The sequence below is a fragment of the Peromyscus leucopus genome, chromosome 9 (assembly GCF_004664715.2).
Source record: "Peromyscus leucopus breed LL Stock chromosome 9, UCI_PerLeu_2.1, whole genome shotgun sequence".
NCBI lineage: Eukaryota > Metazoa > Chordata > Mammalia > Rodentia > Cricetidae > Peromyscus > Peromyscus leucopus.
This window is the reverse complement of record NC_051070.1, coordinates 79,382,790-79,410,537: the sequence shown is the minus strand read 5'-3', so window position 1 is coordinate 79,410,537 and position 27,748 is coordinate 79,382,790. Positions and strand designations below refer to the sequence as shown.

Sequence of the window (27,748 nt, the reverse complement as noted above, 5' to 3'; positions counted from 1 at the left end):
ACTTCCATGGCTTTTGAGGGGACGACAGCTTAAGAACTCCCAGGAAACATTAGGCTGATGAAAACTGTGGTCATGATTTATCTATGCCAATTTGTACTGTCTATTTTGTTAGAAATTAAGCCAAGCTTTGTATAAAGTGGTCATTTAGCAAAGTAAGTCAGAAAAGTCTCCAATAATCATTGACGTTTACATATTTAGTATTATCGAGTCTGTTCTAGTCAAGATAATCCACTAGCAGAATGGACAGATTCGGGCTTCTCATAAAGAATTTGACAATTGAAGGGGGTTGTGCTCGCTTCCATTTATGTCCTGGAAAATACTCCCTTGTGACTTAGCAACTATGTTTAAAAAGCTCTTGCAGTCCTTAAACAAACAGAGGAGTATGTTTATGGGGTTCTAAAGACGTTATTTTTCAGAGATGACGTAGCTTTGGGGCTTTACAGTAAGTCGTGGCTGATTTATTACTGTGGCATACAGTACTGGCTTAGGGAAAATTGGGAATTCAATTAAGCCATGTTTGAAAGCATGTTTTATGAGAAATAACCCCTGGGCACATACAGACCAAAGTTTCTCCACCTTGGAGGGAGAAGGGGCCCTTTTTGGAGGGATGGAGGAGCAATAGTTAAGAACATTTCCTGGCACCCCTGGAGCTGAGCTAATTCAAGAAGAGAAAGAGAGAGTTTGGAGTAGAGACTAAAAACAAAATCTGGCCTGCAGAGGTGTTTTGCTTGGCTTTCTGAGCACTTTGAAAGTTTTATGGCAGTGGTCAGTAATTTAAAATTGGAGATACAATTTGTAAGGCCAGCTTTTTCTCTTCCCTTTGAAGCATCACAAGATCTGACCACACGAGTCTATTTCTGCTTTTGGGAACAATCAGCAGCAGTTAGGTCTACTTTAGATGACTCCCCAAATTCCAGCACCTCGTGTTCCTCACCAGAGCCACCCCACCCATTTCTAACAGGTCCTAATAATGATCTATATAACTTGAAAACATCTAATGAAGACATCTCATGACAGCATAGACTTCTTATGATGATTAATCTCTATGTTAACTTGATGAGGAATAAAATCACTTCTGGAAATGGTGTCAGGCATTATCTAGGTTAAGTTAATCGAAGTAGGAAGTGGGACCATTCCTTTGGTTGGGCACCAAGAAAATGGAAAAAGAAGGCAAGCCCTTGCATCCACAGGTCTCTGCTTCTTGATTATGGATGTGATGTGATCAACTGCTTCAAGCTCCTGCTGCTTCCCTGCCGTGATGGACTATACCATGAAACTGTGAGCTGAAATAAACCCCTTCTCCCTTGAGTCACTTTTTTCGGGGTATTTTATTGCCATGGAGGAGGGGGAGAAAAGAAGACATTGTTTAATCTAGGAAGATTAATTTTCATATACAAAGATTGAAAAGTACATACTTGCCAAAAATCAGCAGAGAAACGGGATTATGGGGCTTTCTTAAAATTTGGATACATACACCAAGCCACTGATTTTGAATGTTGGGTTGTTGCAGTCAGCATGCTATAAAGTCAAGTCACAAGACAAAGCTGGAACTAGAACACTTGCTTTATCTTATCTGTAATAACTATAGACATTGGAATGAGTATGACATAGGACATCTGTCTCAGAGAATGTTTGCTTAACCATGGAAACTTCTAGAAGGGTGGGAAGGACAAGGTGGAGAAAACAAAACCAACTTTTCCATCAGGCATGGTAGCCACATACTTCTAAAGACCAATAGTACATCCTAATAGTCATTTCCTTAAAACCAGATAGAAGAAATAACACCAAGTAATAAGTAATTAAAATACTGATAATTAATACAACTCAGATTGATTACACTGTTGACTTATATCAAGGTAACTATAAAATGTAACTTCTTTATTCTTTATGTAAAAGGGGACTCCAAAAGATAGAGTCCAGGAGAATCACTAGAAGACATTGGACAAATACTTGAACAAATGCCATGGTGTGGATGTGGAAGTCAGAGGACAACTGGAGGGAGTTGTTTCTCTCTTTCTACCATGTACATCCTGGGAATCAAATTCAGGTCATCGAGCTCGGTGGCATCTTTACCTGCTGAGCCACCTCACCCGTCCTCTTCTGTTTTTTGAGAAAGTCTCATGTAGCCTAGGCTGTTCTGGAATTTACTGTGTAGTTGAGGCTGGTCTTAAACTCTTGTTTTCTTGCCTCTACCTTCCAAGGACTGGGATTTCAGCCATGCAACACCATTACCTAGATAAGACCTTCTCAACCACTGCTCTTAGAGGCTGATTCAAGACAGGGTTTTGCTTCATTTACTGATAATAAAAATCATGAGGCCAATGTGCAGACCATAGTTAGAGTCTCCTCTTAGGGATTATTGGAGGAGCTTCTGTCCCTTCAGTCAAAATCTCCCTGAGAGTCAAATATCCCATTGTCAGGGATGGTCTTTCAGCTCATTAGCCTTCGGTAGTTAGTGTTAGTGGAGTAGTAGTTGAGAATATATTGCTTGGTGAAATCTCTTTGTTAGTTTGTTTTGATCCTTTTGAATCCTGGACTGCCTAACCCATAAAAAATACATACAATTTAAACATCATGATGAGAAACACATGGACTTACCCATGGTATTCAAAATTTCCCAATGCCAAACATGGTTGGCACTCAGTAGATTTATTGGTGTATATGTTTAAGATCACAGGTTCACAGATCCCAGTCTGTCTGGTACTGTAATGAGTCTGGGGGCCAATGCCCCCATGCTCTACTCCTCCTCCTCTAGATTTACACAATATTTGCCCTAATATATGCACAAGTGTATGAGTATACACAAACACACACAGGCCTACCTCCTCAATGTTTTGAACAACAACATATGCATCAAAAAGTCCCAAGGTCATTCTTAACTGCAAAAGATTCTATTTTTAAATTACAAATGACTCATCATTGGCCAGGGTCTTCCCAAAGTGACAATTTGTCATGCTGTCAGGACAGAGGACAAGGGGTAAAAGAAAGAGGTCACATGTTCTGCAGCTCATAAATTCCAAGATGAAGCTGTAACAGCTGCTGCCACCTAGTGTCACCCTGGCTGGCCATGCCGTCATGAGCACTGGCCTTCTGTTTGGATTCCAACAATCCAAGCCAGTGTTTCTCTCCAGCTGGCCCCCACCTTGGCCTTCAGCTGTCTTTCAATGTATGTCTGCTGTGACTTTGGGGACAGCACTAGGGCAAAGATAGGACTTGGGGAGAAGACCCAGAAGCTTGTGCCATAAACTCAAGTTAATTATAGAAGATATGGGTAAGTCTGGAGCCTGAAGGGGGATGTGCTTCTTTATCTGTCCTCAAACCAAATCATCTCTTAAGAAGTTGCCAAAGTGCTAAGAGGGTGCCAGGTCATCCGCAGCATCATTCCTTTTACATTCTGGAGAGTGGGGAGAAGGGCAGAAAACACTCATTCTAACCTTGAAGGGTGGAGTAATTGTGGATTTATAAGCATAGTCAGGAGATAGTATTTTTACAGGGAAAACAAACTAGCCATTGGGCACAGTGTCCTCAAAAGTAATGCCTTGCAAATGCCAAACAGACAAAGCCAACAGACCCAGCCTTGTCAACTTTCCACAACACAGCTGAACGTTTATGTCTCCATGACTTTGAAATTGGGGAAGGCAAAACAAACTGGCCCCCAGTGTTCTTGTGTCTGGGTTTAATATTTTCCACCTGGGATTATCTCTGCTTTCTCCTGGCCTGAAGTCGGCACTGTGATGAAGGCCCAAGTCTAGAGTTGGCACAAAAAGTCAATATGCTTTGCTTTGCAGTAGGCAGTAAATCATGAGACATCTTTGCTGGTGACTTAAATGTTTTAGGAAGGACCCAAAAGATCAGGGAGAAAGGGGCTTGAGTTTTCAGAGCTCTAATTTCAGACTGTAGCACTCTCCCTCCTGGACTGGTGACCTTGAGCAGATTATTTAACCTCTAGTCACCTCTGGAAGGTAGGAGGAGAAACTCAGAGAGACAAATAAACTAAATCTAATGTTAGAAAACCAAAGAATAGACCTTGTTCCCTAAATCTACCCACATGGAAGTAAAAACATGTAAAGAACTTGTCTCCATCCCTCTGCATCTTCTCCACCTAACTTTCTACCAGGTTTATCCCTGATTAAAAGACAACATGCTGAGGTACAGGTACCAAGTGACTTTTAAGATGAGACATCATATGTTCCTTGTATGAAGAACCAGATTAAGGAGTCCCATGAATACCAAAATCCATGCACCTTCAAGTTGCTTATTTTTAACAATGGGGCATTTGCATGTAACTTAGATACATCTTTCCATATACTTTACATCATCTCTAGATTATATAGAATACTTAATACCATGTAAATGTTGTATTAGTAGTAGCTGTTTTATAGAGAATAATGATAAGAAAATACATTTGTGTATATTCTGTAAAAATAAGGTCCCCCTTTCAAACTATTTTCAATCCACAGTTGGCTGAATCTTCATATACAGTGGGCTAACTCTATTCCCAACTTGTCTTTGCTATAAGTCCTGAAAGGTCTATTTCATTCATTTCTCCCACTCATAACAGAGTCCCTTGTAGTTTTGAATAAACTCTCCAAGGTCTGCTCATTCTCTTGACACATGCAGATGCCATCTCACATGGTTCCCATGGGCCCACTTGCACAGTGAGGGATGAATGGGGACACACAGACTGCCTCAGCACTATGGAAGGTGGAAGGAGGAACCCTTGAGAAACAAAGTCAACCCACTGTTATATATCCAAAGAGACCCTGTACCCTAAATCCACCCACATGGAAGCAGACACGTAAAGAAGGTGTCTCCATCTGTCTGTATCCTCTCTACCTCTCTTTGCTCCCAAGTTTATCCCCATGAATGAAATAATGGCAACATAGAAAACTTGATGTAGAAAGGTTGGTTCAGTGCTCCTTACACACCAGAGAAGTTAAACCACCACAGAATTCAAAGGTTCCATGAGAGGCTAGATTCTGGAAGGGAAGGAAGACTCTCATTGGGAGCTATTTAAGGCATCTACCCTGAACGCGGCCCCTCTTCCTCATCTCTCAGAGCCTCAGCTCTTCCATCTGACACTCTATTCTTTCAACAGCTGCTGGTTCTCCTGTTGTGTTCCCCCTCACAGATGTGCAACGCTCTTCTGAACACCCTGCCCTTGAACTTTTCCTACCCATAATTTTCCAAACCAAAGCCTGGCAATAAAAATGTCACAGAGGGATGGTGAAAATTGTGGGGGGGAGTACTTTTAAAAAGAGGAGAAGAAAGAGATGCTTTGCATGCATGGTGATTTGTGTTGACTTCTTCAAAAAAGGTTAAGTGCATGCCATGCCTTCTCAAATAGAGCAAGAAGGTGGAATGCAGGAGCTAATTATCCAGAACACTACCTAGAATGACTCTGATCCATTAAAGGAAGGAAAAATTAAGATATGGCCAGGCACTTCCTCCTTATTCTCTGGCTACCCAGCTGGTCATGTTGAAAGGCTACAGAATGGCGAGAGGGAAAACTACTACTGATCACTCTTGCATTTAACAAGGACACTCATGGCCTATGCTGTCCCCACATTCCTTCCCGCCAAGCAGTTTGTCAAGAGGTTGGGCATATTGGAGGCACCAAGTCAACACCTGTGCATGATGATTTCAAACAAAAGTAACTAAGGAAGAAGGCTATTTTATACCATCTTAAGACCTCCCTACAAAACGTTCAGGGGGCCAACTCTTTCTACACTCTACTCGTTTAATACTACTAACTTTCTATATATGTGAATCTCATGCAACATAATGCAAAACTGTAAAAGAGTAAACCCTGTGACTCCTCAAAGGATGAAAGGATGTATTCAACCAGAGTACCAAACAATATGCACAGCAATGTAGATGTATGAGGGGGTGAGAACCCTTCCTTGGAAGAATTCCTCTGGGTATGAGGAACCTTGAGAAACAACCATCGTCTTCCCTGTGACCATAGCAGCTGTAGAGGGATGGCTGGTGACAGGGCTCTCCTCCCCAGCGCTATCCACTGTAGACTTGGCTCTCAGGATGAGAACGGGGATATGGAAGGCAAAAGGAAGAAGGCAGAGGACTGGGCTGAGCAAGATGAGGCAGCTCCCATCCTTGCAACATCTGCACCACGCTGTTTCTCTAACTCCAATCTGGACGTCCACTCCTTCACACTTGCCAGCGACGGTAGGGTGGGGGGAGTTGGTGGGGCTTTAGAAGGAGATCCTGGTCCCACTACTTGTTAGTTATGTGGCTTGAAGCCAATTTTGGAGTTCCAGATTTCTAATCAGTAAAGTGAGAATGATAACATACCACCTAGGGTGTTAGAATAAGTCATAGAAATTATATGTGATGTGCTTAGCACTCTAATTCACACACAGTACAACCATGAGGGTCCAAATTCTCTCCAGTCTTTTGTTATTTTTCAAATTTGTTTGTGTGTGTGTGTGTGTGTGTGTGTATTTAACATGCATATGTCTGGATGGGTGTATGCATGCAGATGTGTGTGCGTGCACACGTGTTGTGCGTGCACACGTGTGACATGAATGTGGAGACCACAGGTTGAAATAAGGTCTGTTCCTCGGTTGCTTTCCTTACTTTATGAGATAGAATTAGTCATTAAACCTGGTACTCACAAATATGGCTAGGGGAGTGAGGGCCCCACTATCTCACTTACCCCTTAGCGCTAAGTCTACAGACACATGGAACCTCACTCAGTTTTAGATTGGTGCTGGTGATTGAACTCAGGACCTCATGCTTCTGTGGCAAAGCATTTTACTGACTGAGCCGTCTCCCCACCCTGATTCTTTCCTTTAGAAAGGAAATGTATCAGATGACAGAGAAGAGATCAGGATGTCTATGAAGGACAGTGGCAGGTAAAACTGTAAAATAACTAACAGGTTGGGCTGAAGTATCTTCATTATATAACAGTATCTGTTGTGTTTCCGGAGACTGTGGAAACAATCTGGTGGGTTTATATTGCGAATTTACATATAATTATCTGTAACCATACCTAACCATAAGCACTGTCGCTACCTGGAAAGTATTTAAGGCTTTTACACTGAAGCTGTGAGTGAATGAATGACTTACTGAATGAATATAAAGTAAACAAATAAGTGAAATTAACGAAGACCGAGAAGAAGCCATTCTCTGGCAACGGAGCATTTGGATAGGATGTGCTACAAAACCCGTGCTGTGGTCCTCCCCTCCTCATGTCCACCTCACTCAAATAGCAGGGCTTAAACCAGAAGCCAAGAGCAAAAGCTGGCAAAGCCAGCAGGCATCCCCAACTGTGCACTGGGCATTTTGGTGCAGCTCCAGTCATTAAGGAAGATTTTAACAATGCATAACCTTTCTGCTTCACTCTGCTAACAGCAGGTGGTATGCCTTTCAGAACTGAGGCTGCTTTGAAGTCGCCAGTGAGCAGGAATGACCTTCCTTTCCAGGATATGCAGCATTAAATATTCATAATCCACGCAACTGAAGCATAAGAAGGAGCAGCATTTAAGCATGAATCAAAGGAATAACTATCTCCCCACATGTGAGTCATCCTTTCCCAGAATGCCACTGGAAAAATGCAAATGCACAGAGCTTTGAGAGCTGCTGTTTCTTCCAACTTTCTCTTAAAACCATGGAAGCAGTAGAGACTGCTGCCTTCTGCCCTCCATGGCGCCTTCCCCTCAGGATGACATTATGAGGTCTCCCCACCCTTGTCTGGTGACAAGGAGAGGAATGGACAAGCAACAGTGACATTAACACTCATAGGGCAGTGAGGGACACATCTGACTTAGCTGTACAATTTAAAAATTATTTAGTGTGTGCATATGTGTATGTGCATATATGTTTTGTATGATGTGTGTATAAGTATGGACATATATGTGCCACAGTAGAAGTGTGGGGGTCAGAAGAAAACTCTCAGGAACATGTTCTCACCTTCCATTATGTTGAGGCCAAGTTTCTCCTGTCTGGTGCTGTGCTGAATACTCTGGGCCAATTGGCCCATGTACTTCTAGAAGATTCTCTTTGTCTCTACCCCTCATCTTACCACAAGAGTTCTAGTTTTACAGAACCACATCATCACATCCACCATTTTAATGTGGGGTCCAGGGATTAAATTCCAGTTGTCAGGCTTATGTAGCAGATGCCTTTTGCCAGCCAAGACATTTCTCTGGCCCCTAAGTATACATCTTTAAAAGTCTTTGCTTTATAGAAACCGGAGTGCATAGGAGAAAAAGGTACATGCAGAGTCACTAGGGAGAGGTGAGAGTTAGGAGGTGGGGAATTTGGAGAACATGGACTTGGCAAGGATGAAGGCATGGATATTCCATCCATCCTAACCAAGTCTTGCTGTAACACCCTCTTTGTTTGAATATTTCCAGTGTCTTCCATTGGGATGATGGAACACCATCTGAACCCATTTTTAATGTGATTCTCTTCATCTGTTGGCTTCAGGCCAATATTTCTTAGCTAGACAGTGATCACTGCAAATGATCTAAATGACACTTCCCATAGAGATCAAATGAGGGAAATAAAGATCCAAAGGAGGAATTCTCAAACACATCACTGAAAAAGACCCACCCGGGGATCCGTCTGTCTTGGACTAAGGACTGAAATTTGAGTGAAGATGTGTGGAAATACTACAATCAAGTGAATTTTGAAAGGTGCGGAAGATTGCCAATTACCATTACAATTGCACCTGCCAATTACAGCGTTAACCTTAACTGAGTTGCCTTTCTGCTGACTTGTTGAGGAAGAATAAGCATCTGCTCTGCTTGCCCATATGCACAGTCTAGCTCAGACCCTCTGAAAACAGCTGACCATGTCCATCCCTGGGACCTGTTTCATATACTCATCTGCATCCTTTAAAGTTTTCTTTTTAAATCATTTAAATGTTTTCTACATGTGTGGCAATATGCACATGTGGCACACGTGAAAGCAGAGATGAGAAGAGAGAGTGTGAGGTGTCCTGCTTTGTCACAGTCTGACTTATTCCTGTAAAGCAGGGTCTCTCACCAAGTCCAGAGCTAAGATGGCAGGGGAGCAAGCCCCCATGATCCTCCTGTCTCCACCCCCTAATGCTCTAGAGTTACAGGCACACAGGACCATGCCCAGCTTTTCAGGAATGTTTTGGTGATGTGAGCTCAGGTTTTCATGCTTGCTCGGGAGATGCTCTTACCCACTGGGTCATCGCCACACTCCCTCTCTGCATTTTTCAAAGGGCCAGGTGTGAAAAGTTTTGCATCTTAATTTTCTGTAACTGGGAGATTTCCAATCTACCAAGTGGGTGAAGACAGCCATAGCTAAGTGTAATGAGAGAATGAATTTTGCAACCATCGCAGTCCAGAGAGCATGACTCCTGATTTATTTATTTGCAGAGGGTTAACACTAATACAAATTCACCTCAAGAATACCAGGTATTTTTTCCCCAGGGTCATGTCTTGGTATAATTTTTCAGAGAAATTTAAACTTCTTTCCAAGACGGTCAGCCAAGTCATTATTAAGTCGGTAGTTGCTTAGCATGAAGAAGATAGGCTTCAAGAATTTGCCTTCTACTTCCCCATGATCATTCCATTTGTAGTTTATATGTCAACGGAGTTTCATCTCATCTCATTCACTAAACTTGATTACAATTTGATTAATGGATTGCACTTGGTGTTCTGACTATGACCCTCTAGACCAGTGGTTCTCAACCTTCCTAACACTGCAACCATTTTAATATAGTTCCTCATGTCATGGTGACCCCCAACCATAAAGTTTTCATTGCTAAGGCATAACTAATTTTGCCACTGCTATGACTCATAATGTAAATATCTAATATGCAGATAATCTTAGGCGACCCTTGTGAGTGGGTTATTTGATCCCAAAGGGGTCATGACCCACAGATTGAGAACCATGTCTTTAGACTTATCACAAAGGTAACACTATAGATTTTACTCTGTGTAGGCTACTTATTGGCTTCTCTACAAGTTGGAGTCTTAGGCAATGGTCTCAGAGCCAGATGAAGAAGTAGAGCTGAAAAGTAGAATTACATATGTAGCAACAGGTATTCTGCTAAACAAAGTCTGTATTAACAAACCACACAATTTGCTTAGCTTAGGAAGGAGCAAAGGCTGACGCCATGCTAAGTCTTAGCCAGCCCCATGGAGAATGAAGACAGTCTCATATCTAAGATTACAGGCATTTTTGCTGGGAAAAGTGAATTTGAACTGAAGGTCAGCCTTGGTACAGACTCTTGCATGACCCTAAAGGACACAGAATCAGCTTTAGCAAGGCTTAGCAGAGTCAGAACCAACCCCAAAGGACTGGAGGCTAGCAAGGCGCCAGTGAAGAGTATCAACTTAGGAGACCAGCAAGCTTTGCCATCCTCTGCCAAGGAAGATCAGACTCTATAAAGCCTAAGACTGCCTCCTATTAGACATGATTAAAAAAAAGACACCATCCAAATCCATCTACCAGCAACATTTTATTTCCATAACATACAAAGGGGCAGAAAGGGAGACAAAGGAAAGGGAGGCACAGCCGAGGCATCTGTCCTTTCAGCAGGATAGCTACACTCACCTTCACTTAATTGTGTGCTCTCTCTGGGGCACATAGATTACATTCCGAACCTCTTTCCTAAGCCCCAGCACAGGCGTTGGTAGGGTATGTACCCATGACCCCTGGTGAGAGATTGGAGAGAGATGACCAACGGCTTGAGAGTTCCAGTTCACTTCAAATGTGGTCCAGAATGTCTGAGTAAATATGAAATGAGGCCTTACCTTCACACACAAGACAACTGGAGTCTTCCAGACTGAATTATACTCTTCTTTTTCTTGACTGGGGATTTCAGATGAAGAGAACATGTACAATCTTGTCCCCTGAAGATGTCTAAAGGACTCATGGCTCAAGATGGGTGAGGGCAAAGCCTTGTGTCTGAGGTGGGCTGACTGACTTCTAAAGGCCTCATGCTTGGCCGATTCCAGACATGGATGAGTAGACATGTTTCTTTTATCTTCCTTGATGTGACAGTTTGGCCTCTGGAGCCAAATGCACAAAATCCCCTGGCTGGTGACCAGATAGCTCTAAGAAACTCAGAATTTAGGTGTGCATGAAATTGCCACCATACCATAGGAAAAAGAGCATTAAGCTCAGAATTGAGGCATAGCTGAGTCTGATTCAAGAGAAAAACAAGGCAGGTATCCTAGGATCAAAGTGTAGGATCCACCCAGGGTTAGTATTAGAGGAATGCAAACCACTCTCCAAGTAGACAATGAGGACAGCAAGCTCAGAGCTCTTTTCCTTGCCTAAAGCTGTCAAGTTTGTTTCCCAACAGAAAAGCAAATCCATCCCCAGATCTGTGTGCTTCAGATGCTGTCATCTTTGAGATTGCAGTAGGATAGCTGGAACGAGTGATACAACCAGTAGTGGTACCCACAGCACTTAAGGGTAGCCATAGTAACTGGTCCTTCAGCTTCCCAGCAGGTCTTCACCATCTGTGAACCATGCTTACTCTGGACCACCAGACCATTAAACTGCCAGTCAAAGGGTCTGCATGAGCACTGCTCTCCACAAGTTCTCAGACAGCCATAGGCCTCTACATCTGGGAGTCCTCATGGACAGTCTTGTCCCATTTCCTTACTTGTGTAAGTGAAGAACACAGTGACCATTGCTTCAGCTACCTAGTCTGTTGGCAGGTGAAATTCTAGAACGGAGTTTTTGAATCTATCCTCCAATATGACCTAACCCTGGATGATAAAAAGATCTGATGACTGTGGCCAGAATGGCTCAAACTCATCTCTTGGACTCTGTCACCCCTCCCAGAGGATGCACATTCCCATTACAACCTTCTTAACTTCTTGGCATCTTCAATACAAATACTCCACCAGGAAACAGCTCCTTACAAATAAATACCCAACAAGACTTGGTTCCCCAAGTGCCTCTCCCTCCCATACCAAGAGAATCAACACAGCCTTCCTTCCGAGAGAATTGTTTCCCCATTCAGAAATGCAGCACAGAGCAGCCTTGCCTTCCTCCAAGCCTTCAGCACCCAGGAGACTCTTGCAAAGGCTAGTGTTAAGTAAGTACATCAATGTAAGGGGTCACAAGAGCCCTAGAAAAATGGGCAAGACAACATATATGCATACTCACTTTGAGGAGTCTATGAAGTATATAACAAGGGCACCGATGCTGAGAGCGAAGACTAACACAACCTGCAAAAGAAGATAAACATTCCATTACTTAAGGGCTGAGACCAGAACGTTTGCGTTTCTGATTGGCAGCCACAACTGAATGAAGCACAGGGCCTTCTACCTCCAGGGACCTGCTTCCATGTCTCCTGTGCTCACTGCCCTGTGACAATCCAGATGACGGCTCTTCACTCAGCAGTGGGAGCAACCTTGCTCCTTGCCAATAGGGGTCAGGGCAGACTTTTCCATGTCATGTCCTTGGATTTCTTTTTTAATCTGGCCCTGTCACCTCAAGGACCAGCTTCTCTACAATTGAAGTCAATAAACTTCAAGGGGAACGAGCAAGTACAAAGACTTGGGAGGAGATAGTCTTTCATCCTTTATCTACCGTAGGACTTAAAGGGAGTGATTGTTTCTAACAGCTTTGTTGAGCTATAAAAATACATCCATTTTGAGCATATAATTCCTTAATGACTTTTGGAAAACTTACCAACCTATGTGACACCACTGTGGTCCAGTTTCAGAACATTTTTTATCATCTCAATAAGATCTTTCTTGCTCGTGAAATTAATAATCCCTGTTCTATCCTCTAGTCCCAGTCACTAATCTGCTTTCTGCCTCTATATAAGAAATATCCATTTGAAAAGCACACATTTCCTACTACAGATGTCCCTTTGAGTGTGTGTGTAGATAATCAGTTATGTGTATACAAATACACACTTCTATATAGATATAAATTTTCTCAATTCTGTATGTGCTTATAATATTTCTCAAATATTTAGGGAAAACATTTAAGTGCACAAAAGCCAATTAGGTCATATATCTGACCAGTTAGTCATAGGACAATCTCTAGGCTATTTTGCACTCACTCAAAATCAATCACCATGAATATAAAAGACAGCTTTGGCATCTTCTTCAACATGCACCTGCCACATAAAAGTCCACTGAATGGACACGAAGCAGATTAGGCTGCTACTGACACTCTGTCCTTCACTCAGTGTTCCAATGTGTTTATTTCATCTTCCACAGAGGAGACAATTACTGCAAATAAAAGATGGCCCCAGTAAAACAGATGCTAACAGCCAACAATTAAGGCTGAGATCAAAAATGAAACATCATCACCACACACACAATGCCTGCCTGATGCTCAAACCCTGCCCTTTAGATATACTCAAATCCTAAAGAGACTGCAGGGAAGATCCTTAGAAATGCCAGTCTCCCCAAGATCCACATGCAACAAGCTGGCTGGCATGAGATGATGGACAGAAGCTAACTCCAATTTCTGCAGAGACTAGGCATGATCAGGCTGTGGTGCATCTCTCTCTCTCTCTCTCTCTCTCTCTCTCTCTCTCTCTCTCTCTCTCTCTCTCTCTCTGTGTGTGTGTGTGTGTGTGTGTGTGTGCACATGCATGAGTGTGTGTAAGAGGAAGTCACATGGGCCTGTGTGTTGTTCTGTATATGCTAATGTGGTTGATAATGCAACGTGCATGTAACACTCATTTAAAACACTGCAAAAACCCGCATGGAACCACAGGAGAGCAATAACCAGCTGGCTACACAGTGTGGAAAATAGCTGGGCCCAATACAAGGAACACACAGTGTTCTCAACAACTGCTAGCATTTCTTTCTGAAAAGAAGTGGTTAGAGTACTACACAACTGGGTCTATTTCTCTCTTCTGCTTTGCTTTTCAAATTAAGGCTCCCATGGCCTGCACAGCAGCTCCCACAACCTATCTGCAACCAGCTACCAATGGGTTCACTCTTGGCTGGCCTGTCTGTGTTTTACCTCATCACATGGGTTCATTCACAGGCTGTTTGCAAAGGTATACAGGAAACAAACACATAAGCAGACCTCTGCCTTTTATCAGACAACAAATAGCATCAGATTAATTTGGAGCTGTGCTGCTATTTCTGCACCAGAAGCAGTTAGATTCTGGCCCTGACCTCATTCACAGGAAGCCGCAAAGGGAAGGGGCATGGTCCTAACAGAGGGGAGGGAACTCTTCATTCATAAACAGGCAACTGGGCACAGATCCCTGTCCATTTAGCTCCATGTGTGTATGAATGTTGAGCTTTATCAGGGCTCACTGGACAATCCTATGCCACCAAATGCTATATATTATGAAAGGAAAATCAAAAGTCCTTGCAAAGGGCACTTCATTCTGTGAAAATTTAGTCTCAGCACTCCCGTGAAAGCATGTTTTCGCAGCAGCAGGATGGCCAAAGTAACTGACACTAATTTGTCCCCGCAGACTCCACTTGGGAATAATGTGTCACTTATTTAAGCAAATCAGTCAATGACAAGAGTCTGGAATATACCCTGCTGTCCTCTTAAAACTCAAACAGCAGGATTCTCAAAGAGGGTAAGAGCAAAAGAAGCATGGGAGGGATATGACCCCCAACAGCAATTCTGCTGACTGGACCTAGGCTTGGATTCTGTGTCCTGCCAGAAGGCTTTCTCTCAGGGAGATTTGGGAATCCAGACTATTCCACCCACCAGGAGCCACTATCACCTGCCTACATGCAAAAACTAAAATAACAGTGCTTCTCAGTAGGAAGGTAAACTGTGCATGTAAACTTTACACTTACTAATGTGTCTTGCTATCGTGTCGGGCTTGTTTCCCCTGTCAGCCTAGACTCGGGTCATGCAGAAACATGGCCATGAACTTGAGAGCCTCAGAGACTTGTTACTTGGCTCTCTCGAAGTCACCTGAACAGAAAGCATGGCTTGCCTACTCTCACCAGCTTTCTAACAAACAACCACCTTTTTTTAAGAGAAAAAATGGCCAGTGAGTAAAGACACTTGCTACAGAGCAAGCCTAGAAAACCCACTGAAAGTAGCCGAAGGGAACCCATTCCACACAGCTCTCCTCTAACGTCTAAGTCTGTGCTGTGGTGTGTATGCCCATACACACACATCATGCACAGCACAGAATGCTGAACAAGTCCTATGGGTTGCATAGTAGTAGTCGATTGTCCAGTGGAGGTACAGATAATGTAGGCTAAAGCTACTGAAGGTATACTGTCAATCAAGTGATAGAGGAGGAGTGAGAGGAGAGTAGGGACGTCATGGGTTCTTGTCTCGGTATCTCTTTGTTCTCTAAGTAGCAGTTCTTTACGCAAGTTAGGGCTGTTCTCATATTGCTCCAGGATAGCACTGAGCCACTGAAGATCCTTCTGCATGCTTCTATAGCCCCATTGATAAGGAGGATGGAAGTCCATGGGCTAGGGAAAGGTATCTAAATAAATCACAATACCCTCCCTGGCAGACAGCAAAATGGAAGTGCTCTCCAGCAGCTAAGTCACAGGATACCTTTTCAAATGACCAGCCATTCCCATACAAGGGCCTGTCTGTGGTCAGCAGTATGATCTAAAAGATCCTTTGCTCTTTGCCTGGCCTAACACACGGTCTGCTAGCTGTGAACAGTCTGTATAGCTCCTCTATCTCCTGTAGAGCGGTACTCATCTCACCGCCTTGGCTACCTTGGACAGTACTCAAGGCTCTGCTCTCAGGCTAACTGCAAGCACCCTTAGAAGCCACTTTTAGTGTAAAGCACACACGCCTGGCTTAGATCTGCTGGGAAATGGAAAGCAAGATGCGAGCCTGGCACTTCCGCTTCCGTTTTGTGTGCATGCTTTGGCTGAATGTACAGAGGTAAATTATTTGTCCTTAACCTTCTGTCTTGAGTCACCTCAAATTCCAGGAGAAGCTAGTGCTGTCAAGACAGACTGCCCCCCAGAAAAGGACAATTATCCATGAGGATGAAGCTGAGTCCTAGAACACACACAGGTAATCATTTTGCTGAAACCAGATAGGTCCCAAAGACAGCAGCGGGGACAGTGACTGAACGGATCAGGGTCTCATCAGACCACTTTGTAGGTCTACCTGGCAGGACAGGAGCTGAGACAAAGATGGAGCAGTGACAGGAAGTCTGTCCTTTGACCAGGACTGCCCATCTCTTGACCCTAAGCCTAAATCCCACATCAGTATCACTAAGACAGACATGGTGTCAACTGGACCATTTTTATTCATGTCTCTTTCCAACCTGGCCACATTGAGTAAATTTCCTTCCTCTGGTGTTCAGTATTACTTGTGACTTTAACTGGGGAAGGATAGCTAAGCTTGCCTTCTTGGGGCTTCTATATTCCATACTTACATCATGAAAAAATTCCACTTATAATACCAAACACAGGGTCTATTTCCAGAGTGCCAGATCCATTTAAAAAAAGAAAGGAAAGGAAAGCAACTTGATAAGTGTCATTGGAACAATGGAATGTGAGTCATCTGTTTTCCAAACCTGAAATGAAACATGACTAGTGTTTGCACCAAAGAATGCCAGGAACACACACAGTGTGTGAAAACAACACACACACACACACACACACACACACACACACACACACACACACACACACACACCAAGTCTAGCCTCTTTATCGTGAGGAGTCTAGATGCAAACAGAGATGAATACAAGAAAGATTGGCAGCCATCTTCCTGGATGGAAACCCCAGCGGGCAATGAAGATCGTTCAAATGCCTGGGGCCTGGGGAATGTCATAAAAATGAGAAACAGTATGGCTAAACACAGCACATTCTCCTCAGTTACTGAAGGTTTTAGGGAAAGGCAAATTCAATGAAGTTGAGGCAGGCAGATAGGGCACAGAGGGAGGGCCAGAAAGCTATAGAGCAAAGACTGCAAAATTAGCATATAAAAAGAACAAATTGGCAAAGGGGAAGGCTGGGAAAAAATTTGGTGAGGCCAACAAACAGGTGCAAAGGTAAGGCATGGCAGTGATCTGAAAGTGACCCATGGGTCACTTGAATATTCAACAGCCCAACCTTGGGTGGAGACTTACGATGCCAATGAGACCTTAGACACATGAGGTTATATGTAAAACTACACATAACAGAGCATATACAGAAAAGCCAATGTGCAAATGATCCCAAGCACCTGTATTGTGTGATATGAAAGCTCAAATCTTTTATACAACATGGCTGTTTAAGTTATGAATTCTCTAACCCACTTCCTCCCTTGAAGTGGATTCTTCTTCTTCTTCTTCTTCTTCTTCTTCTTCTTCTTCTTCTTCTTCTTCTACAACTACTACTACTTCTACTTCTTCTTTTCCTCCTCCTCCTTCTTCTTCTTTTGCTGTCTTTTTCTTTTTTTGTTTTTTGAGACAGGGTTTCTCTGTGTAGTTTTGGTGCCTGTCCTAGATCTCGCTCTGTAAAACAGGCTGGCCTTGAACTCACAGAGATCTGCCTGGCTCTGCCTCCCAAGTGCTGGAACTAAAGGTGTATGACACCACCACCTGGCAGTGGGTTGGTTCTTAATAAATTCTCTCATTCTGCTTGCTATCATCTATGTGTCTCTGTCCAGTTCTTTGTTCAGGGACACAAGTAACTTGCCCCTCCCTAGAGCAGTTTGAACCAGGAGACTGAGTCAAAAGATGAGGCTCTGCAGAGATGTCCCAAAACTTCAATCCCAGTTGTCAGGATTGTAACCATCCTAGTAGGATAGATTTTATATATATATTTGTTAATATATTATATATTATTATTAATTTATTATATATTAATTTATAATATTTATATATATAATTAATTTAATTTTACATATCAGCCACAGATTCCCCTGTCCTCCTTCCTCCCACCCCCCAGCCTTCCCCCCCAAATCCACCCCCATTCCCACCTCCTCCAAGGCAAGGTCTCTCCTGAGGAGTCAGCCCAGCCTGGTAGATTCAGTTAAGGAAGGTCCAGTCCTCTCCTCCCTGCACCAAGGCTGAGCGAAGTGTCTCAGCATTGACTCTAGGTCCCAAAGAGCCGGCTCATGCACCAAAGACAGGTCCTGGTCCCACTGCCTGGGGGCCTTTTGAACTGTTTAGGTAGGATAGATTCTAAGACACACTTCAGTTCTCAGATGACTAAGACAATGGACCCCTAAGGAATTAGCATTTACCCAGGAAGAAAGACTGGGGTCTTGGTACCAACCAGACTAGGAGCTTGCCTCAGGAAAGAGCATGCACACAGTTCTGAGAACCTGTCAGAACTCCTTGCAGGACAAATTGGAGCCGGACACTGATGGGTCAATGACAGGGAGGACCACACTGGACCAGGGTACCTCTTACCTTCTATTTATCCCTACTCCTCACACCAGAACTTTGAAGATGAACTGGGGAGGAAGGGATGGTGTATCTCTAAATCTCTTTGTTTGTTCCTCCTCCTAATGTGGTTACATCAAACACACTTCTTTTCTCCTGTTATCACTATTACTTGCCTCTCTTCTTGGCCTACTGAGGAGAGGTATGAGCCTGCCTTGTTAAGGCTTCCAGGGCACTGGGCTTTGATCCTGACAACTCCAGGAACAGCCTGAGCCACATGCTTTCAATGGTCACAGGAGAACAATGGGCCTTCAGAGATGGACCTGGAGCTAAGGCTTGGGGGAGTCATATCCCTGGGGAGTTTTCCTTAAAAAGCAGAGTCTCCTTTTAGGATATCTCAGCAGTCATAGGCACTTACTGCCAAATCTGACAACCCAAGTCTGATCCATGGAACCCACAAAGCAGAAAGAGAGAAGGGGATTTCCTGCCAGTTCTGACCTCCACAGGCATGCTGAGGTACATGTCAGTATACTAAACAACTACAAAACAAAACAAAGAGCAAGAGTAACCTTGTTCCCCCTGGTAACAGAGAATCTTAAAACAAAGAAAGGAGAGCTGGTCCCCTCCATTTATGTTTAGCTCATCTCAAGAGTCTGTGGCCAAGAGTGGGTGTTCCCAAATTCAAGCCATTAGGGGAAACCACTTAGCTCAAGTCAGAGATTAATTTACAAATGTCACCTTAGCAATTAGCCCATTAGAACATATGTATGAAGCCTGCAGGCTCTGAGAATCTGCTAGGCGTGCTCCGCAAAGTCCAGAGAGGAGGAGGAATGAATTCTTCCCTAAGCAGGCTTTTGTACATTCTCCTCAGCTCACAGCAGAACAAATGACCCTAATTAATGATGCTACAAGTTCAATGTCGAATCCGGCTACTGGCAGCAGGGACTTTTCTGGGAAAAAGGACAGTTTTCCGTATATAATGCTGAAGGCATATAGCCTTTTTTTTTTTAATTGAGCTATAATTCACATATAATAAAATTAACTATGTACAGAAAAATAAATAGATGGGTAATTTCTCAAGGCAAAACAATCTGGGCACAGTTTGTTTCTTAGAGTGGAGATGCATTCCAACATCTAAATTGCAATGTTGGGCCCAGGGAATTTAATAACCTCAATGAACATTTCTTGAACTCTGATGCACAAGACCCAGAGTAAAAGACAGGGAAACATGAGGGCAGAAATAGTCAAGTCAGGCTGGCCTCTGCCCTCCGCAAGCATGAGCATGGAACCCAGAAGCTGAAATGAATCAGGAGTCCTGTGCATTTAAGAAATATCCTACACATGAGCAGATTCCTTGAGAGGAACAAGCATAGAGATATTGCCACTTCCACACCACTCCCCATAAATGGCAGAGGAAGAGAGAAGGAAGGTGAAAAACTCAAGAGAAACAAAGAATATTCCTGATGTTCCAGGTGGGCCTGTGCTAGAGGGAACAGATTCCAGGCATGAAGTATGATGGCATGTGGCAAGAAGGGGTCTCACTGAGCAGCATGGATGTAGGGAGCACCTAGCATGGCATTTCACCTCCCTAGGAGTCAGTTTTCCAGACTGTGAAATGCCAGGACTGGGAGAAAAGTTTGTTAGCAGAGGATCTTGGCACATCACAGACCACAGTGAGTAGATGAAGAATCTTCATCTCAAAAAGGAAGTACTCTTGCATGCCATCTGTATAACCCTTGGGCATAACAAGCATGCAGTGTGATAACTACCATGCCTATCACGTCTGTGTCCAGAGGGCTTCTCTTGTCCAATCACATGCATGGACACTCCATGAATGCTCTGAATCACAGTGTATGTTTTCAGCACCCAAATTGATGGCTCATGCAACACGTGAGCTCCCCAAGCTAATGCAAAATATAATGAAAAAGGAATGGAGGGGTCATAGATCAGGTCCTTCCCAGGTCTAGCCCTCAGCTCTGCCATCGTTATAAAGAACAAGTCAGGGTCTGCTCTAACCTCTTCCTCTTAAGCTTCTTGGAGACTGAAAAAGCCTGTAGATTTTCTGTACATTTTAACCTCAGAATGTCAGTCTGAATATCAGTGTTTTGTTGTTGTTGTTGTTTTGTTTTGTTTTATTTTTAAGGGGAAAGGTGGGGGTGTTTTAATTACAAATCTGTCAAGTACAGTAATGTTTTTCCATTCCTAAATCTTCAGTGATTCTCCTAAGTGGGTATAGTATTAGCACCTAAAAAGGCACTTTTGTGAGCAGAAATTTTAAAAGATTTATAGGGTATAGGAGGACAGGTATTTTGACCAGGCCATTTAAAAAGCCAAAGGTCCCTTAAATTTCCCACCTGATTGTCTGGCACACTGCATTTGAGTTATAGATGGGTACAAACAAACATGATATAAAAAATTCAGGAAATCCAAACTCCAAAGAAAGATGAAAAGAGAAATGTGTTCAAGAAGAAAGCAAGTGTGTGTGTGTGTGTGGGGGGGGTGATGAGAGGAGGGGAGAGGAGGGGAGAGAGGGGAGGGAGGGGAGGGAGGGGAGGCTGTGGCTGGGATGTATTGTGTAAGAGAAGAGTGAAGGAGGAGGAAGAAGGAGAGAGAGAGACAGACAGGCAGACAGACAGACAGACAGTGAAACAGTGCCTTTGTGGAGTCATCATACTTAGAATGCACAATACCTCAGAGTTGGGAGCACAACTGTGGTTTATTCACAGACAGGTAAGGTTTAGGTGTAAGATTCGCTTTTCTCAGTGGTGTTTAGTGCTGGTACTAGAACCCCAGGCCTTGAGCATGCTAAGCACACACACACCACTACCAAACTATATCCTTGGTCCCAAATACATACATAAAGTAGCCCAGCTGAAGTGACTAGGATTTTATGGGCATTTTACAGGCATCTGGGAATCTAACAATCCCCAAATGCAATCCTATGAAGCTATAATGATCTGGAATATTAAGACACAGAGAAGGGACCTCCACCAATAGCTTCCAATTATAACTCTAGTATGGAACAACAACAAAAAATCTCTGGCTGAATCCAGGCATTGAAAACTCTGGCCCATTTCTTCCTCTGGCTCTCAGACTCCTTCCCTCTCTAGACTTTAATTGCTGTGGACATTCAGTTCTTGTCATTCACCATTTGCTTCCTCTACCCCTTCCTACCACAGGGCCTTTGCACATCCTGTTCCAGCCTTCTGGAAGTGCGACTTCTCATAGGCAATCAATTCCACAGTCATTTCCTGCCTATTGGATGTAAGAAGTTACCTGTAAGTACAGACTTCATAGCAGTCCGCACTACCACGGTGACTTGTTTCTTTACTGTCTGTTTGTTGGTCAGCGTGTCTCCCCTATGCTGGACTGCAAGTGCTCTGGTGGCAGAGTGCATGTCATGTGTTGACAAGAACTCAACCGCATCGTCTCTCGGTGCTCATTACATAGATGTGTACTTAGAAAACGGATGGGGAGCACATCTGAAGATTAAACACCATGAAAACAAAAAAGCGGAAGAGCTTGAATGAGACTCTAGAATGTGAAACCTTGGCTAGAGTGAGATGTGGCTCCAGGTGACACAGGACCCAGGGACTAGAGAGTGGGAACAAAGTCAACCCTAGTGGAGGGGGGTCAAAGGGGCAGTGTCCATGCCCAAGAACCATGTCCACAGTTGGGAAGCTGAGGACTGAAGCTGAGGTCAAGAAGACAGAGGAGAGGGAGGCGCCACCCCAGAATAGCAAGAAGGGTCCGGAAGGAGGGAGGTACCCATCAGGAAACAGACAGCAAGAGGATTTAGTTGGATGACAGAATCCTCAAGAGAAGAGGTTTTAAGTAAGCCTGGAAGGCAGAACATTCACTGGTCCCTCAGGTACAAAGAGACAAGCCAGGTCCAGAGACAGAGGAAAGAGATATTATGCATCCTGGAAAAAAACAAATTCAACCACCGTGGTGGGCACACAGTACATTAAATGGAGACACAGAGAATTAAAATTTGGATGAAAACTAGTAATCTGTGAACACAAGACACAAATACACAAATAGCACAAACATCATGTATATGTAATACATGAATACACCAGTGTAGGTGTATATAACATATACACACCTATGAATACTGCCAGGTTCTTAGAGATAAACTGACACATTACTAATCACAAACGGTGGATCTCTATATCAATATTTACTAATCAAGTATGTGCACAGCAATGTATCTCTGTCTATTTTTAAGTCAGGTCATCTCAAATGACTATAGATAAAAATGAAGGTCCAGAAAAGCAGACCCCCCTCTTCACATAAGGTATGCAGAACAAGTTTCTTATAAATTATACATCTGCTGCTGGTGAGACAAAATGAAATGCAATAACAGGCTTTGGGGGAGGACACAGATAAATATGATAAATATGACTAATACAGACAGAGGTGGAAGTGTGAATTCGTTTTTGCTTTAAATGTTCCCCAAAGAAGAATCTGGAACATCAATTACAAGCTAATTGCTTAACACCTTTCCCCTTTCAAATGTGAGGTGACCTAATCCCAGGTTCAAAGGAGAGCTTCTACAGGTTAGTGTTCCCAAAACATACAGAAGTGCTCCTATATCCTGGCTTTGGTTGCCAAAAATCATGCCACTTTGCCAATATAATATGTTCCTCTGGGGAATCAGTTTGTTATAACTAAATTTGAAAAGAAAAAAACATGAAAAAAATCTGAAATGAGGAAAAATAATTGTAACAAGTGAGTCAGCAAATATCCCCTAAACTCCCATTCTTCCTGAAGCCTCAGATGAATGACATTCAAGTTTTATATCATTTCCTCATGATACAAAATGCAAAAGGTTGCATTTTGCCTAATTTTATCAATAAGCATTAAAACTGATGCCTTGGGAGGCAACATAAAATCTTCCATTTGAGGTCTGAAGATTGAAGACTTTTTCTATCTAATTATTGAAAAAGTATGGGGAAAAATCTTCCATCTGTTGATGAAGCTCCCAAGTCCTAGTTAATGAGTTCTGTGAGAAATGGCCTGGCTTTTGTGAACGGGGGGTTTGGCCAATTGGAATTTTCATTTAATTAGGTTTATAAGAAGAGAAATCTTCTATAGCCTGCCAGGTCAACACTTGCCACTCACTGTCACCAAGGATTAGATTTACAGCCTTCTTTGCCCTACTTCTCAAATCTTGCCAGCTCTTAGATTATATTAAAGGCAAAGCTGGAATTGAGCAAGGATTCAAATAGATTATTTGGCCACTCAGGTTCAGAAGGGACTCATTCACAATGGCCAAAAGATAAAAGCAGCCAAGTGTTCATAGGCAGATGCATATATGGACAAGCTGAGACATACATGCATCGGGATCATTTTCAGTATTTAAAGAAAGGGAGATCCCTACTTCATTTCTGTTTCTGTGGTAAACACAATGCCTAAAAACAACCTGGGGAGGAACAGGTTTATTTCATCTTATACTTTCACCCTGGAGGGAAGGTAAGGCAGGCACCTGGACGAGGGAACTGAAGCAGAGGCCATGAAGGAATATTGCTTACTGGCTCATTCCCCAGGGCTTGCTTAACCTGCTTTCTTATACAACCAAGGACCACCTGCCTGGGAGTGGCACCACCCACAGCAGACCTTCTCCCATCTGTAGTGGGTAGCCATTCCGGCTTTGATCTGGAAGTTCCAATCCCCATTAAGGCTCCGGTAACTGTCATGCCTACAAAGAGGGCTGAGAGAGGCCCCTGAAGATGTGAGATCCGGATGTGCCAGCTCTCTTGGTACCTGGACCCTGGACGCTGGAGGTAGACTGAGCAGAGTTCTCCAGAGACCACCACCGAACTGTGCCACGCCTTTCCCAGACTCTGTTACTTATCCTTTCACTTGTGAGTTACCCCACAAAATAAACTTCCCTTTTAACTATGTGGAGTTTCCTTAATAATTTCACCAATACCCATCAGTCATCAATCAAGAAAATACCACCCCCCTTCAACACACACAAACATACCCACCACCAATCTGATGGAAGCTATTCCTTCATTGAGAGTTCCTCCTTCAGGGTGACTATAAAGATGAAGCAGCATGGAAGGCAATCCATGCTATAATACACAGTATCAACAGTTGCCTGGAGGTGTTGTGCTAAGTGAAAGAAGCCAGCCATAAACGGACAAACACAGCACACGATTCCACTCCTAAGAAGTCCCTTGAGTGGCCAAGTTCAAAGATACAGCAGGTTGAATAGTGGTTACTAAGGAATGTTATTAAGTTACTAAGTAATGGTGGGGTGGGTTCAGGGCGTCACTGATGAGAATGAAGTTTAGAGTGAACAAGATAAAGATCTCTGTGCATGGATAATGGTGATAACTGTACAGTTTACATGTATGTGCCTAGTATCTCTGAGATATGTACTTATTAACTTGCCAATGGCTGAAGTGATTAATCACACACACACACACACACACACACACACACACACACGTACATGCATGTGCACACATATATATATTTGACTACAATTCTTTTCTGAGCATCTAGAATCTAGGAATGTATTCATATTGAAGAATTCACACATAATTACTCTCCCATGAGAATCTATCTAAGAATCTCTACTTTTGAATGTAATGGGTACCTCTAAGAAACTTACAAGATGCAAGTGGCACTTGCCTCCCTAGGCATTTCATCTTGCCACCTAGTAAACAGAATCTACCTGTCAACAGCCACAAACATGGACCTGAGTCTACAGCTTCCCTTCCCAGTCGCCTCCTGATCCGTTGCTCAGGATCAGAGCTGGTGGTGAGTTTGTGGGGGATCAAGGTTCTGAGTAGATGCAGAAGTACCTTTGTCTTTTGATAACTGTGGCTAAAAATTTCCAAATATGCCTGTGTGCTTGAGAAGACCATGCCCTTAATCCTCTAAGCACTCCACAAACACACAACCATCCCTCTAAAAGAGGATGGAACAGATCCAGGGCATCTGGCCTCCTAGTCTAAGCCTCAAGGCCAGTTGCAGTAATACACGGTCACAGACCCTTCCTGGATTAACTGAACATTAAAGGCACTCCTAGAAATAGCCTCAAGTCTCCCCCTTCTACAGGAATGATTTTAGCCACCCAAGGTCTTGCTTTTAAGAAGGATTATTGATGTACTCTAGGGAGTGAGGCCACTATTGCCACTCAATGTCAAGGGAGTTGCCCAAAGATGACAAACAACATTCAACTGTCTATCCCACACTGATGCCAACATCCAATAGGCTTTAAAATGTCCTCCTGTCCCAGGCTCTACCTAGCCACAGGTCATTTTGTGTACATCCACATACTAAGCCCATTAGTGCCTCCACTGATTTTTCTTCTCTTCAAAGCCTCTTGCTGACCACAGCAAAAGGGCTGGCTTTGTCCAGTGCTGTCTAGGCTGAGAATGACACCAGCCGGTTCTTTTGTGAAGTACACAGTAGAGAGAAATCCAGATCTCTGGAGGATAGCTTCCCTGGTTCATCCACTTCTGACATCTCTCCCTCCTTCAAAATGATATTTTTTTATTTATTATTGAATTTAGACAGATAAGCCACCCTTTCTGAAGTAGAAAGCTTCAGGAGATAGCATCCCTCACGCTGCTCACAAATTCTAGCTCCCACAACCTGGGAAATTGGGAGATAGCATCAGAGGCACACAGCTCGGCATATACAATTATGTCTGGCCTGAATGAGGGAAGGTACCCTCAGCCTGCACTGCACTGTCACAGAAAAAAAATTAGCCACATCTCGGCTGCCACCCTGCTTCTTGAGACCATGTCACAAATCCACACCACCCATCAAGGATCAGATTACACAGGGAAGGTGAGCTCTGGCTAACTGAGGCAGACATCAAAAAGACTGCACACACCACTTGTATGGGCAAGTGTTTGGGGTGGGAAGATGTGAACATGGCAATTGAAACACTCCTCTTTTTCATATAGAAGAAAAGAAGACCCGAGAACACCACTCACTGTCCTTCCAAGGTTACTTAGTAGAAAGGCACATGAATGAGAGTCAGATCCACCTCACACTTCAGCATCTGTGACAGGCAGACTAGGCACACAGCTAGGTATCAGCAAGGCAGGGGGAAGAAGATGCGTGGAGAATTTATTTCATACATATAAGGGCCTGGCATAGTTGTCAGGGAAAACTCAGAATGTAGTCAGACTTAAGGCATAGTTTTTTTTTTCTAGGTTTCAAATCCACATGTAGGGAAAGCTGTCACTTTTCAGGGGCTAGGCATTCTTATTGTCATAATCTGGTTGCATATTTCAGCACAGCCCCAGTCTGATGGCTGAATTTCCCTCCTCATTAAAGATCACTAGGTACAAGATCTTGTTTCTATGGACTTGGGTACCATCCTATAGTTCTTCATTCAATGCATCAAGTTGCCAAGTTGTATGATCACAGTAAGCTAAGGCTGACTGTACACGGAATATGGGTATGAAGAGTCCCCAGCATGAAAAGATGATTTCTTGAGTAAAGTCCTTAACTCTAGTATGTGAAGCTGAGTTTGACTTGTTAGAACCCACACAGAACTTGGTGCAGTCCAGTGCATCTGCAATCCCTGTGTACCTACTATGAGATGTATATCTGCAAACCCTGTGTACCTACTATGAGATGGGAGATAGAGACCAGAAAATCTTAGAAGCTTCTGAAAACTTGCTAGTAATGCTGAGCAGCAGGGAAACTTTAGCTCAAAAGAGGTGGGAGGTGAGGACATACACTTGAGGTTGTCCTGCGACCTCTGACATGTGAGCTGTGCACACAAACACACATACATGTGTGCATGTGTGGATTCACATACAAGCACACACTAATGTGTACTCACACATGTGCTTGCATACACTCATGCACACACATGTGCACGCATGTATGCATGCATGCATGCATGCATGCGCGCGCGCACGCGCGCGCGCGCACACACACACACACACACACACACACACACACAAGCGCATATACAGAGTTTCCCGCTGCACTTGAGTTTTAATCTCCATCAACTGGGCAGCAAACACCAAGATGAGGTTTTCATACCAAGCCTCCCTTGGGCTACAGGCATGTTCTCAAACCCACATCTCTGTGAGATTGATCTGGAAGGAAGAACTGCTAAGAGGAAACGGCCATGTCCTATCTCTCCCATTCAGGAGCTCTTGGCAAGCCCAGAACCTACATTTCTACCTAATTTAAGGCTATGCAGCTGCTGTCAGTTCAAGGTCTATGTCTTTGAAGACATCTGGTTTTCTTTGACATAGATGCAAGCACATTTTGAATTGGTTAATTTTAGGTATTTGCTCTTTAGACAAATCCCCTTTAATTATCTATTAAAAGATCCATCCTTTATTAGGGGACATCACACCCTCCAGTGCCACCCACAAGTGGTTTTCCAATGAACTCCAATTTGGTAGTGAAGGAAAATATGTAGAAAGATACTGGGAAAGCTTATGAATGGGGAAGAAAGAGGCTTGATATCTTCTTTGCCTTGAAATAACA

General features: G+C 43.3%; 1 protein-coding gene across 33 annotated transcripts in view; it reads right to left on the bottom strand.

Annotated features, from left to right (window-relative positions):
* Kcnma1 (potassium calcium-activated channel subfamily M alpha 1) overlaps positions 1 to 27,748 on the bottom strand; it is a 709,897-nt gene that overhangs the window by 340,794 nt on the left and 341,355 nt on the right. For all 33 annotated transcript variants that reach the window (XM_028879652.2, XM_028879686.2, XM_028879668.2 and 30 more), the window contains exon 3: positions 12,127 to 12,188. In XM_028879652.2, the coding sequence (XP_028735485.1) occupies positions 12,127 to 12,188 (62 nt within the window). The remainder of the gene's footprint in view (positions 1 to 12,126; positions 12,189 to 27,748) is intronic.